General features: G+C 36.6%; 2 protein-coding genes across 2 annotated transcripts; both read right to left on the reverse strand.

The window, feature by feature from the left end:
- Positions 1-383: 383 nt before the first annotated feature.
- Positions 384-1,328, reverse strand: LOC134334847 (olfactory receptor 1M1-like). The gene has a single exon (XM_063017316.1). The coding sequence runs from the start codon at positions 1,326-1,328 to the stop codon at positions 384-386; it is 945 nt and encodes a 314-aa protein (XP_062873386.1).
- Positions 1,329-8,882: 7,554 nt separating this feature from the next.
- On the reverse strand, positions 8,883-14,180 carry LOC134334849 (olfactory receptor 6F1-like). Its single transcript, XM_063017317.1, has 2 exons — positions 13,958-14,180; positions 8,883-9,853 (listed from the first exon to the last, which is right to left on the reverse strand). Exons 1-2 carry the CDS (start codon positions 14,178-14,180, stop codon positions 8,883-8,885), a joined length of 1,194 nt encoding a protein of 397 aa, XP_062873387.1.
- Positions 14,181-14,384: the final 204 nt, after the last annotated feature.

The following is a 14,384-nucleotide window of genomic DNA, read 5'->3' on the forward strand; positions in this document are numbered from 1 at the left end:
CTCTAGTTGTGACTGAATTAAAGCAACAAGTGGGTAATAATTCCTCCAAAAATGATTATTTGCAGTTGTTGTAAACCAGTCATTAATATAAAGAGTCAATCTGTTTTAACATTAAAAATGTTGTATAGCATTTCCATTCAGTAAATAATAAAATGATCATTTGATTAGTAATTTTTGTTCATGTTTTGTTCCTTGTATCCCTTTAGTGAGACAAATATGCAGAAACAGACTAAATTGCATTACAAAATACGTTTACATTTACATCTGTTACAATGAAACTAAAAAGAAATTGGCAGTTTGTTTAACCTTCATATGAAAAATGTGTTCTTTAAAATGACATGAATAATAACATAATAATTAAATAGGTATGCATGTTTTAAACCTTATTCTTTACTTGGTTCAACTTTAGATAACATGTTTAACACTTTATTTTTAATTTCTTTAGTTCTGAAAGAGTAAATAAAAGGATTTATTAAGGATGGGCCAAGAATTGTACCAATTCTTAACCCATTCCGTTCCTCCAAAGTTAAAACTATACCTGTTCTGGTCAAAACAGTTATTGCAAAAGTAGGGCCATAATAGCAGACTACAACTATCAAGTGACTAAAGCAGGTGTTAAACACTTTTTTCTTGCTTCCCTTTGAAGACATTTTGACAATGACAGCAATTATCATTATATAAGTCCCACAAATGAAGGTGAATGTTCCAAATTGCAGAACAAATGTCAATACTGCCATCATATTAAAATATGGGCTCGGATTAACACAAGTTGCTCTGACTACGGATCCATAATCACAAAACATGAACGCTACAGTTGAGGAACAAAATGGAAGAGGAAGAACAGTACCAGGCACTACAGATATACAGCTTAAACCCACAAACCACATCAAGAAAGTGAGGATGACAGAACGGAAATTAGTCAGAATTGAATGGTAATGTAGCGGGGTGACTATTGCAATTAATCGATCGAGTGCCATAACAGTAATAGTAAGCATTTCCATCACAAAGCCCAAACCAAAAGCATACATCTGAACAATGCATGGTCCATACGCTATTCTTTTATAACCAACTAGAAGAACACCGATCATAGTTGGACATGAACTTGTACAGTACAGCATATCCACAACTGCTAAATTGCAGATAAACAGATACATTGGCTGGTGCAGCCGTTTATCCGTTATAATAAAGCAGATGTTGCACAGGTTACTAAACATTACAAGAATGTACACAATCAGTATAATGATACCAACAACAAGTGGCTTTTCAAAAGTCTCAAATCCTGTGATTATAAATTCATTGATGGTTTTTACAGAAACATTTTGAGTCATAGTTCAGCGTAATCTGAGCTAGTTAGGAAAAAAAGTAACTTGAGTAAACAGCAGTTTGTAATGATTCAAGCGTCCTTGTTAATCCCAATTCGTGAAGTTTGCTGCTACACAGTCCCACTGCACACAGGTTTATACCTAACTCTTAATGGGCAGCGTGGTGTTTATATAATGCACCAAATTCCATCCAATTGGTTCAGCAAATCCCACACGTTTCTTTTGGACTATTCCCAATCCACTCCAATAGATGAAAATTTACTATCAGCATAACAGCTAAGAGGCCAGGAGGCAGAAGCCTAGGTGCATGTTGTTTTTACTTTAATCCAGTCACACATTTTTGACACATTCACACATCATACATGGTACAGAGAGTGTGTCCAGTTAAAATTAGAAGTTTACATATAATTAATTAGGATTAGGATTAATTATTGAAAAACATACTTTGTTTATAAAAAATGTGCAAGAAGTGGAAGAAGTTATTTGATTAGCTAATATGATTTTTTTTTTAATATGACCCATGACATTTGCTGCATCCAATTTTTACACAAAGCAAATTAGATTTTCAATTTGGTGGTTTAAGTCTTATATTGTCATTTAAGTTTGGTGCATTAGTAGATATGATTGACTATACCTTTGTTTTAGTTCAAAGTACAGCTTTTTCTTTGTTTTATTTTTTTATTTTTTGTTTGTTTGTTGTTGAACACTACTCGAAGCATCATGGGCTACTAGTTTTCAATAATTTATTAACAAATAATTCATGTTTTTATTCTTATTTATTTTAGATGAATAGTATATATGTGTGTGTGTGCGTGTGTGTGTGTGTGTGTGTATTAGGGCTGTCACACGATTAAAATTAATTAAATTAAAACGATTAAAGAATCAAATTAATCGTGATTAATTGCCTGCAAAAATAACTAAGCACAATTTGAACAGTTATGCACATTTTTACTGCAAGAAAATGTTTACCAATAAAAAAAATGAAATTATGATAAAATTATTAAATCCAAATTATTTTTAGAAAGCCAGATGCATATATAGAGCTGTTAACAGCTACCCATCTTTCAGCCAGTTATGACTTCACAAAGTCTTCACATTATCTGGCAAAAGTCTTTTCCTGTTCATAACCTGCCACTGAAAACAGGCGCTCAGGGTATTAATATGAACTATTTCTAGATGCAACACGTATAACGTCATGTAGACCCACATCGTTAACTATGTTAAAGCATCTACAGTTTATTGTGATCCATTTAACACCAGTGTTTGTAATGTTCCCACGACATGTACAGTTCATGGACTTTCCATCCAAATTTCTCTGAAATAAAGTTGTCTGAGCTCATTTTGCCTGTAATGCGTATCCTGGGCACAGATGCCCGCCGAGACAAAGGCGTGCTTTGACCAAAGATAATATTAAAGCGTCAAGTAAAAACTGTAATTTTGTCTAGTGATGATTTCTCACGCTTTTTGACAACAAAAATTATTATTTAAAACACCGTAGATTTCACAATATGTAGCAGCAGCAGCTCGAGTAATTTGAAACTCACGACTGCAAACTGGAAAAAAGACCTGTGTTATCGCTATACAGTATAAACACAATGTTACTGTGTTGAAGCAGTGCAAATTATCACAGTGACGTATGTTTAAAGTGGCACAAACATAGCCCAATAAAAATCGTTTGATAAAAAATTTATTCTCAATTAAATGTTTTAATCACGATTAAAATGTTAACATGTTAATCGCGGATATTAACGCAATTAAAGACAGCCCTAATTTATACATTTCTCTTTTTACATAAACAAAAATGCTACCTGAAACTCTGTTCCATAAAAGAAGCTCATCTCAGATCGTCCGATTGTCAGATAAGTCCACATTTCCACTTGTTTTTAGAAAAAGTTGCATGTCAAGTTTTCTGTGCCACAGATTAAAAGGCCCATCCATACTGTTATCAGTTAGAGCTGCAAAAGCCAACAACGGTCATATATACAGTATATATAAAGGTATAAAGGTACCATTGACATGGAGGCTTATTTTGGAACTGTAGAACAATGCATGTTGCTGTCAAGATAACAACTTTTCACAGGAAGTCCATTATTATTTTATTAAAACAACAGCAGGCCTCATTGTGTATGTACTACAACCATATACACAAAATCCGTGTGCTTGACCAGTCTGCCTGCAATATAGATCTGTCCCTTGTTGAAAATGTATAGTGCAGCATAAATAAGCGACCACAGAAAGATGAGGAGCTGAAGTCTTGTACAAGCAAGAATGGACAAAAATCCACTTGATAAACTGCATCAGTTAACAAATAAACTCCACCGTGTCCTTCTGCATTGACATTTTGGCCGTCAGAGTGAGTGCAAAGTCTGTGGCTTTTCCAGAATGGACCCCACTTGTATATCCAATTTGACCACCTTTTATTTGCTGTTGTCCCCTTTTTTGTTGTATTGTAATGCTTGGATAAAATCTTGCATACAGGTTACATGTATATACATATATTTGCTACATATATGATTGCATATATTATATATGTATATACAATTCATATATTTTTTAGATTATTACAATTGCATTGTGTTCTGAAATTAAATGATCAGGTGACACAACAATAAAAAAATATCTGGCCACACATACAGTATAATTTGTCATGCAGACATTTTTCCATGCAGACACGGCTGCCCAAATCACGGCAGAATTAAATGTGCACCTCAACTCTCCTGTTTCCACCAGAACTGTCCGTCGGGAGCTCCACAGGGTCAATATACACGGCCGGGCTGCTATAGCCAAACCTTTGGTCACTCGTGCCAATGCCAAACGTCGGTTTCAATGGTGCAAGGAGCGCAAATCTTGGGCTGTGGACAATGTGAAACATGTATTGTTCTCTGATGAGTCCACCTTTACTGTTTTCCCCACATCCGGGAGAGTTACGGTGTGGAGAAGCCCCAAAGAAGCGTACCACCCAGACTGTTGCATGCCCAGAGTGAAGCATGGGGGTGGATCAGTGATGGTTTGGGCTGCCATATCATGGCATTCCCTTGGCCCAATACTTGTGCTAGATGGGCGCGTCACTGCCAAGGACTACCGAATCATTCTGGAGGACCATGTGCATCCAATGGTTCAAACATTGTATCCTGAAGGCGGTGTCGTGTATCAGGATGACAATGCACCGATACACACAGCAAGACTGGTGAAAGATTGGTTTGATGAACATGAAAGTGAAGTTGAACATCTCCCATGGCCTGCACAGTCACCAGATCTAAATATTATTGAGCCACTTTGGGGTGTTTTGGAGAAGCGAGTCAGGAAACGTTTTCTTTCACCAGCATCACGTAGTGACCTGGCCACTATCCTGCAAGAAGAATGGCTTAAAATCCCTCTGACCACTGTGCAGGACTTGTATATGTCATTTCCAAGACGAATTGACGCTGTATTGGCCGCAAAAGGAGGCCCTACACCATACTAATAAATTATTGTGGTCTAAAACCAGGTGTTTCAGTTTCATTGTCCAACCCCTGTATATATATATATATATATTGTGATTATAACATGTGTGTTGAAGCACATATATACAGTGTATCACAAAAGTGAGTACACCCCTCACATTTCTGCTAATATTTCATTATAACTTTTCATTGGACAACACTATAGACATGAAACTTGGATATAACTTAGAGTAGTCAGTGTACAGCTTGTATAGCAGTGTAGATTTACTGTCTTCTGAAAATAACTCAACACACAGCCATTAATGTCTAAATAGCTGGCAACATAAGTGAGTACACCCCACAGTGAACATGTCCAAATTGTGCCCAAATGTGTCGTTGTCCCTCCCTGGTGTCATGTGTCAAGGTCCCAGGTGTAAATGGGGAGCAGGGCTGTTAAATTTGGTGTTTTGGGTACAATTCTCTCATACTGGCCACTGGATATTCAACATGGCACCTCATGGCAAAGAACTCTCTGAGGATGTGAGAAATAGAATTGTTGCTCTCCACAAAGATGGCCTGGGCTATAAGAAGATTGCTAACACCCTGAAACTGAGCTACAGCATGGTGGCCAAGGTCATACAGCGGTTTTCCAGGACAGGTTCCACTCGGAACAGGCTTCGCCAGGGTCGACCAAAGAAGTTGAGTCCACGTGTTCGGCGTCATATCCAGAGTTTGGCTTTAAAAAATAGACACATGAGTGCTGCCAGCATTGCTGCAGAGGTTGAAGACGTGGGAGGTCAGCCTGTCAGTGCTCAGACCATACGCCGCACACTGCATCAACTCGGTCTGCATGGTCGTCATCCCAGAAGGAAGCTGACGCACAAGAAAGCCCGCAAATAGTTTGCTGAAGACAAGCAGTCCAAGAACATGGATTACTGGAATGCCCTGTGGTCTGACGAGACCAAGATAAACTTGTTTGGCTCAGATGGTGTCCAGCATGTGTGGCGGCGCCCTGGTGAGAAGTACCAAGACAACTGTATCTTGCCTACAGTCAAGCATGGTGGTGGTAGCATCATGGTCTTGGGCTGCATGAGTGTTGCTGGCACTGGGGAGCTGCAGTTCATTGAGGGAAACATGAATTCCAACATGTACTGTGACATTCTGAAACAGAGCATGATCCCCTCCCTTCGAAAACTGGGCCTCATGGCAGTTTTCCAACAGGATAACGACCCCAAACACAACCTCCAAGATGACAACTGCCTTGCTGAGGAAGCTGAAGGTAAAGGTGATGGACTAAACCCAATTGAGCACCTGTGGCGCATCCTCAAGTGGAAGGTGGAGGAGTTCAAGGTGTCTAACATCCACCAGCTCCGTGATGTCATCATGGAGGAGTGGAAGAGGATTCCAGTAGCAACCTGTGCAGCTCTGGTGAATTCCATGCCCAGGAGGGTTAAGGCAGTGCTGGATAATAATGGTGGTCACACAAAATATTGACACTTTGGGCACAATTTGGACATGTTCACTGTGGGGTGTACTCACTTATGTTGCCAGCCATTTAGACATTAATGGCTGTGTGTTGAGTTATTTTCAGAAGACAGTAAATCTACACTGCTATACAAGTTGTACACTGACTACTCTAACTTATATCCAAGTTTTATTTCTATAGTGTTGTCCCATGAAAAGATATAATGAAATATTTGCAGAAATGTAAGGGGTGTACTCACTTTTGTGATACACTGTATATCTAACCATGTGTGCTCTGAATCATTGTCTCACTTGAAAGTCCAGTTACAACCATGGTTTAATTTTTCCACAGAAGGCAGGACATTAATTCTCATTTCTAAGAATCCATGATGCCAGTCAAGGTCAAGCTTGCCAGTTCTGACAGCAAACGTACCCACATATTCACTGACCCACCTCCGTGCTTGACCATGGGAAAATAATTTTTCTGGTTACAAGCCTTGCCTTCTAAGCACCAGACAAACCTCTGATCCATATGTCCAGGTTTGATTTATCACTTCATAGAACTGAGTCCCAGAACTCTGCAGGCCTATCAACATTCTTTTCTATCAAGTATTTGGTGATAAAGGGATCTTCTTATGGTTGGCACTGACGAGTGGTGGTGTTAATAAAACACTTCACAGCTGAAGCAAATTTAGAAAGGGTTACAATCATGTTTACATGTTAAGACCATATAGGCTAGCATTAGGCATTAAAATTAGCAATATTACATAGGGGTTGAATAATTGTGACATGGCTTTATTAACAAAATATCCTGATACAATAAAACATGACAACACATGTACATGTGCCAAATCCACTCTGTTGAAGCACATGCAGAATGAGGCCTGCTATTGTCTTGCTGAAATAATTATGGACATTTTACGTGTTGCAGAAATAAAAATCATAATTTGTTTATATTTACAAAATACAACCAAGTTGTTCAGTCAAAACATTAAAAGTCATTTATCTGTACTTCTGTCCATTAAATAAAGGTTTGAGAGAATTAACAATTCACAAAATCCATGTTCCAAGTTTTACAGAAATAGGGTTTGTTATTTCTAAACATTTTATACCATGGTTCACTCTGCTTTCTGTGGTTTAAAGAATATATATTTAAATAAGAAATTATATAAAAGGAGGTACACTTTAATCATGTTCCTCTGTAGGTTACTTCATTTAAATCCTCAATTTCTCACTTGTCAAAGATCTCTCCACAATATGATATCAGTTCTGGAGGCCCTTGGCAGTCAATCCTACATGATGTACCACAGATCCATAAAATAATGTGTAAACATGTCATAACACAATTTTGAGCTAAAATCAAAGACACTTAGTTCTCTTAATAAATGATCCAATGTGTACAGAAATGAAATTCATAATTTCATTAATTCAATAAATGTCATAAATTCAATCAATTTCATAAATTCAGTATTTACAAAATACAACCAGGTTGTTCAGTCAAAACATTAAAAGTAATTTCTTTGTACTTCTGTCTAATAAATAAAAATCTTGTTTTTATGTTCCAAGTTTTACAGAAATAAGGTTTGTTATTTCTAAACATTTTAAACCATGGTTCACTCTGTTTTCTGTGGTTTAAAGAATATATATTTAAATTAGAAATGATATAAAAGGACACTAGTCTTTAATTCTGTTCCTCTGTAGGTTACTTCATTTAAATCCTCAATTTCTCACTTGTTAAAGTTCTTCCCACATCATTGCACAGAAGCATTAGAGACAGATAAATACATGGTAAACATCTGTATTACAATCATTTAACTTTTGACAACATTCTGTATTTATGTAATAGCTAAATATCTTTTATTTCATTATTCATTTTTAAATATAACATTGTTTAGTGAAAACTACATGTAGTTAAAAATATAAATATAGAGAAGCTGGTTTAAACCAAAACCTGATGATAGCCTGCTAATAAGTCTCATTAAAAATAATTTCCTGGTAGTATGTTGTAATATCTATAATCAATAACTGTTCACAACACTGAATTAGAAAAAATAGAATAAAATTGGTAAAAAAACAAAAAACAAAAAAAAAACTAGATTTCTCCTTTTGGTGAGAGCATTTCCTGATTTTAAAGTGAGATTCTGGATAAATAGATAAATAGATTTAATGTTTAGTGCACATTTGTTGATATCAGTGATGTTCACTATGTTTACAAATATTGCCATGATTGTGGTAAAACATTCACTACATGGTGCCAATTCTGCAGCATGACGTGTCGAAGCCTCTCAGGATTTGGGTAAGTAGCTAGATGTAGTAAACATTTTAAGTAGCTCCCAAAAGCCTGGAAAACTAGACAATACCCACGCCCCAATCCACTGTAAGGACCCACTGTTTCTAATTTCACTGTTTATATTTTTAAATGCACAAATATTTTCCCAGTTTACAGTACATGTAGTTTATCATTGTAGACCAGGGTTTCTAAACATCAGTTCTGGATGCCCTTTGCAGTCAATCCTACATGATGTACCACATAATTTCTGAAATACAGAAAACTGCAGTAAAATCATTTATTTGTTAAACATTTGTCAAGTATCTCCTGCATTTACAGAACTTGATTTGTAACCCGATTCTAAATCCTCTTTAATCTCTATCAGGGAAAATGTGTCCTGCAGGATCATTTGAAATTCCAGTTTTTATTCTTTGAGTCAATTTTCATGAATTTATTTCTGATTTCCCGTGTTCTTAAACTATAAATAAAAGGATTCACTAAGGAAGGGCCGACAATTGACCCAACCATCAACCCATTTCGTTCCTCCATTGTTAAAACTACACCGATTCTGGTCAGAACTATTAGCGTTAATGAGGGTGCAAAAAAGCAGATTATGACTATAAAATGAGTCAAGCATGTATTCAAAGCTTTTTTCTTATCGGTTCCTGAGGGCATTTTCAGAACAACAATACAGATTTTAAGATAAGACAAAAAGATCAAACTAAATGTTCCGAAAATTATTAAAGTTGCTATAATAGAAACCATATTAAAATAGGGTTCAGGATTTACACAAGTAGCTCTTATTACACCAGCATAGTCACAAAACAAATACCTTATTGTCCGGTAGCAAATTGGCAAAGGTGCAACAGTAGCAGGCAATATTATAGAAAGTGCAAATGACACCAGCCAAAAAAAAATGACAATTAAAATACATCGAAGATTTGTCATAATGGAATGGTAGCGTAAAGGACTGCTTATAGCAGTTAACCTGTCTAATGCCATCACAGCAATAGCAAATAACACATTTAAAAAAGCTACATTGAAAACATACATCTGGATTAAGCATGGTACATAGGAAATGGTTTTATAACCAACAACAAGGATAGCTATCATAGTTGGACATGCACTCGTACATTGAATCATGTCTGTCAATGCCAAGTTGCAGATGAAGAGATACATAGGCTGGTGTAGACGTTTATCCGTCACAATAAAGCAAATGTTTGCAGTATTAGCAATCAGAGTAAGAGTGTAAAGCATCAGAAGAACAACACCAACAGCCAGCGGTCTTTGTACTGCATCAAATCCACTAAAAACAAATTCAGTGATAACACTTCTGGAGTCATTTTGAATTGACATGATGTAAGTTGACCCTTCAGCTGAAAATAAATATCAGCACAATTTCATATAATGAAGAAAATCAAAATTATTTCCATAAAGTGCATAAAATGTATAAAACTGTACAGAAGTAGCAATGACAGCTGTAGTTTCTGCTGCACTACATGTAAAATAACAATGACCTACAAGGAATAGGCTCATATTTATATGTATCATTATGTTAATAAGAAGAAGCTCATTGGTTGGTCAGGTGTGCAGTTTTATTTAATGACCTTTAAACAATTTTCACCTGACTTGGCAAAATAGGTCACCAGCTTTATAGTTACCAACATAGGATTAAAAGGCTGTGCCACACAGTTAAATGATTTTATTTAATCTAATTTGCTTAATGTATATTTGTTTTTCAGAGTATGCTGTATTGCCAAAAGTCTGTATACACCATAACTAATTATTTAGGGTCCGGAGTTCAACCCCCAGTCCAAAATGTTAGATTTTTCTAAATGTAATAATTATATAGTTTGATGATTTTGAAACACTGATTTATCATCAATGCATGTCCCCCCTTTTGTTTTGTTTTTTAATTAATGGGCACATATACCGACAGACTTAATTGTTATTGGATAATAGATTTATTGGTGTTTTTTAACATGTCAAAAACCTATAAGCAGATAAAAACATTATGCTCATCATCACTTTGTTTATTATCAGCCTCTATTTCAATTCCAGATTCATTTCTGTTAAGGAGTGCTAATAATTTATCTGACCCTGTGTTTTGTTTTTGTAGCAGTTTTTGTTGAACATACAGTATACAGGTCCTTCTCAAAAAATTAGCATATTGTGATAAAGTTCATTATTTTCCATAATGTAATGATAAAAATTAAACTTTCATATATTTTAGATTCATTGCACACCAACTGAAATATTTCAGGTCTTTTATTGTTTTAATACTGATGATTTTGGCATACAGCTCATGAAAACCCAAAATTCCTATCTCAAAAAATTAGCATATTTCATCCGACCAATAAAAGAAAAGTGTTTTTAATACAAAAAAAGTCAACCTTCAAATAATTATGTTCAGTTATGCACTCAATACTTGGTCGGGAATCCTTTTGCAGAAATGACTGCTTCAATGCGGCGTGGCATGGAGGCAATCAGCCTGTGGCACTGCTGAGGTGTTATGGAGGCCCAGGATGCTTCGATAGCGGCCTTAAGCTCATCCAGAGTGTTGGGTCTTGTGTCTCTCAACTTTCTCTTCACAATATCCCACAGATTCTCTATGGGGTTCAGGTCAGGAGAGTTGGCAGGCCAATTGAGCACAGTAATACCATGGTCAGTAAACCATTCACCAGTGGTTTTGGCACTGTGAGCAGGTGCCAGGTCGTGCTGAAAAATGAAATCTTCATCTCCATAAAGCTTTTCAGCAGATGGAAGCATGAAGTGCTCCAAAATCTCCTGATAGCTAGCTGCATTGACCCTGCCCTTGATAAAACACAGTGGACCAACACCAGCAGCTGACATGGCACCCCAGACCATCACTGACTGTGGGTACTTGACACTGGACTTCAGGCATTTTGGCATTTCCTTCTCCCCAGTCTTCCTCCAGACTCTGGCACCTTGATTTCCGAAAACAGTACTTTGGACCACTGAGCAACAGTCCAGTGCTGCTTCTCTGTAGCCCAGGTCAGGCGCTTCTGCCGCTGTTTCTGGTTCAAAAGTGGCTTGACCTGGGGAATGCGGCACCTGTAGCCCATTTCCTGCACATGCCTGTGCACGGTGGCTCTGGATGTTTCTACTCCAGACTCAGTCCACTGCTTCCGCAGGTCCCCCAAGGTCTGGAATCGGCCCTTCTCCACAATCTTCCTCAGGGTCCGGTCACCTCTTCTCGTTGTGCAGCGTTTTCTGCCACACTTTTTCCTTCCCACAGACTTCCCACTGAGGTGCCTTGATACAGCACTCTGGGAACAGCCTATTCGTTCAGAAATTTATTTCTGTGTCTTACCCTCTTGCTTGAGGGTGTCAATGATGGCCTTCTGGACAGCAGTCAGGTCGGCAGTCTTACCCATGATTGCAGTTTTGAGTAATGAACCAGGCTGGGAGTTTTTAAAAGCCTCAGGAATCTTTTGCAGGTGTTTAGAGTTAATTCGTTGATTCAGATGATTAGGTTAATAGCTCGTTTAGAGAACCTTTTCATGATATGCTAATTTTTTGAGATAGGAATTTTGGGTTTTCATAAGCTGTATGCCAAAATCATCAGTATTAAAACAATAAAAGACCTGAAATATTTCAGTTGGTGTGCAATGAATCTAAAATATATGAAAGTTTAATTTTTATCATTACATTATGGAAAATAATGAACTTTATCACAATATGCTAATTTTTTGAGAAGGACCTGTAGCTTATAACACTTTGTATAACTCATTTAGTTTTCTCTCAGGAACATTGTAAACCATTGTTCAGTTTGCTCAACTGTAGTTTAAAGAAAATATGCAATCAGTATGTAGAAACAAATGATCTCAAATGGGTCTACAATGGCTTTTATTTAGTCTATCACTTATTAGGTTTGTCTATTCAAATCCTATATTTGTCTCATGCCTTCCAGCAGTCCTTCCAGCAGTAGGTTGTGTAGAGGCATTGAGTTGCATCTGCATTACATGATCTGTCCTTTTGATAATTCTCTGTATAATTCAGTATTTTCCACATTTTGCCTAATGTTATTATGTAATAAAATAACGTAAGTGTAGAGAAGCTGATTTATTTAAAACAACTGCACACTTTCTGTAATTAAGTTTCATTCAGAAGTAAGTTTTAAGTGATATGCTGCAATATCTAAAATCATCAAAGCATACAAATGGAAAAGACCAGATCATTCTGACAGGACTTCTGGGTAATGTTGCTTTTCAAGAGGGAACCCTGGATATATAGACGGATACATTTAATGCCTAGCACTGGTCTTTATATTAGTGGTGTTCTTATGTCTATTCTGGTGGCTTAAGAAGATCTATCATCCACTTTATGGTGCCAATTCTTGCGTGGCAGCTTCTCAACTCATGTCAATGTCAGGCTTTGGGTTAGTGGCTGCATGTAGTAAACATTTTGAGAGGCCCCCAAAAGTCTGGAAAACATCTTAACCATTTCCAAAAAGGACTGTCCAAGCATAGTGCATTGATGTGCAATATGTAAAAATGGCAGTTCCATCTATCCGAAATTAAATCACAACAAAAAAAAGCTTCTAGTGGTCTAAATACTTTTTTTAAATGAGTTCAAAGTTCTAAGTTTTCTTTAGGTTTACATTTTTTTACAGTATACAATAGTATACAATGGTTTCTAAACATCAGGTCTGGACATCTGCAGATTTTCACCTGATCTACCACGTGGAGGACTTGATAATTAGCTTATGATCAGAATTAGGTGTATTGTAAGAAGGGCTTTTAAACATACTTTTTTATTTTTACATCTACATTTTCAGCATTTAGCAGACGCTTTTATCCAAAGTGACTTACACAATGATCTGAACACAATGAGCAATTGAGGGTTAAGGGCCTTGCTCAGGGACCCAACAGTGGCAACTTGGTGGTGCCGGGGCTTGAACCGGCAACCTTCTGTTTACTAGTCCAGTACCTTAACCACAAAACAGAAAAAAATTCACAATTAAATAAAAATGGACGCTGTACCATAAAACTGTATCTTCTGAAGTAGTAAAGAAAATTGTATTAAAAGCATTCATGTGTTAAAAAGTATTTCCTGCATTTTCTGCACTTGATCTGTAACCCAATTCTAAATCCTCTTTAATCTCTTACAGTCTAAATGCAGGAACAAAGCAAAATCGTTACAACATTAGTAATTCTAGTGTTTAGACCTAATTTACTGCTTTAATCTTTGAGCTGATTCTCATGAATTTATTTCTGATTTCCCGTGTTCTTAAACTATAAATAAAAGGATTTACTAAGGAAAATTTGTCATAATGGAATGGTAGTGTAAAGGACTGCTTATAGCAATCAAGCGGTCTAATGCCATCACAGCAATAGCAAACGACACATTTATAAAAGCTGAATTGTAAACATACATCTGGATTATGCATGGTATAAAGGAAATGGTTTTATAGCCAAAAACAAGGATAGCTATCATAGTTGGACATGCACTCGTACAGTAGATGATGTCTGTCAATGCCAAGTTGCAGATGAAGAAATACATAGGCTGGTGTAGACGTTTATCCGTCACAATAAAGCAAATGTTTGCAGTATTAGCAATCAGAGTAAGAGTGTAAAGCATCAGAAGAACAACACCAACAGCCAGCGGTCTTTGTACTGAGTCGAATCCACCAACAACAAATTCAGTGATAACACTTCTGGTGTCATTTTGAACCGACATGGTGTAAGTTGACCCTTTAGCTGAAAATAAATATCAGCACAATTTCATATAATGAAGAAAATTATTTCCATAAGGTGCATAAAATGGATAAAAATGTACAAAATTGGCAATTAAACTGTAAGTTCTCCTGCATTACATGTAAAATAACAATGACCTACAAAGGAATGGGCTCATATTTATATGTATCATTATGTTATTAAGAAG

This window comes from Trichomycterus rosablanca, chromosome 20, assembly GCF_030014385.1.
Source record: "Trichomycterus rosablanca isolate fTriRos1 chromosome 20, fTriRos1.hap1, whole genome shotgun sequence".
NCBI lineage: Eukaryota > Metazoa > Chordata > Actinopteri > Siluriformes > Trichomycteridae > Trichomycterus > Trichomycterus rosablanca.

What these genes read in the sequence shown, in the direction of transcription:
- LOC134334849 (XM_063017317.1), bottom strand. Translation starts at nt 14,180, where the DNA reads ATGTCGGTTCAAAATGACACCAGAAGTGTTATCACTGAATTTGTTGTT. An exon ending in ATTGACAGACATCATCTACT is followed by an intron (nt 9,854 to 13,957) that starts GTACGAGTGCAT and finishes ATTTATTTTCAG; the next exon opens with CTGAAGGGTCAACTTACATC.
- LOC134334847 (XM_063017316.1), bottom strand. Translation starts at nt 1,328, where the DNA reads ATGACTCAAAATGTTTCTGTAAAAACCATCAATGAATTTATAATCACA.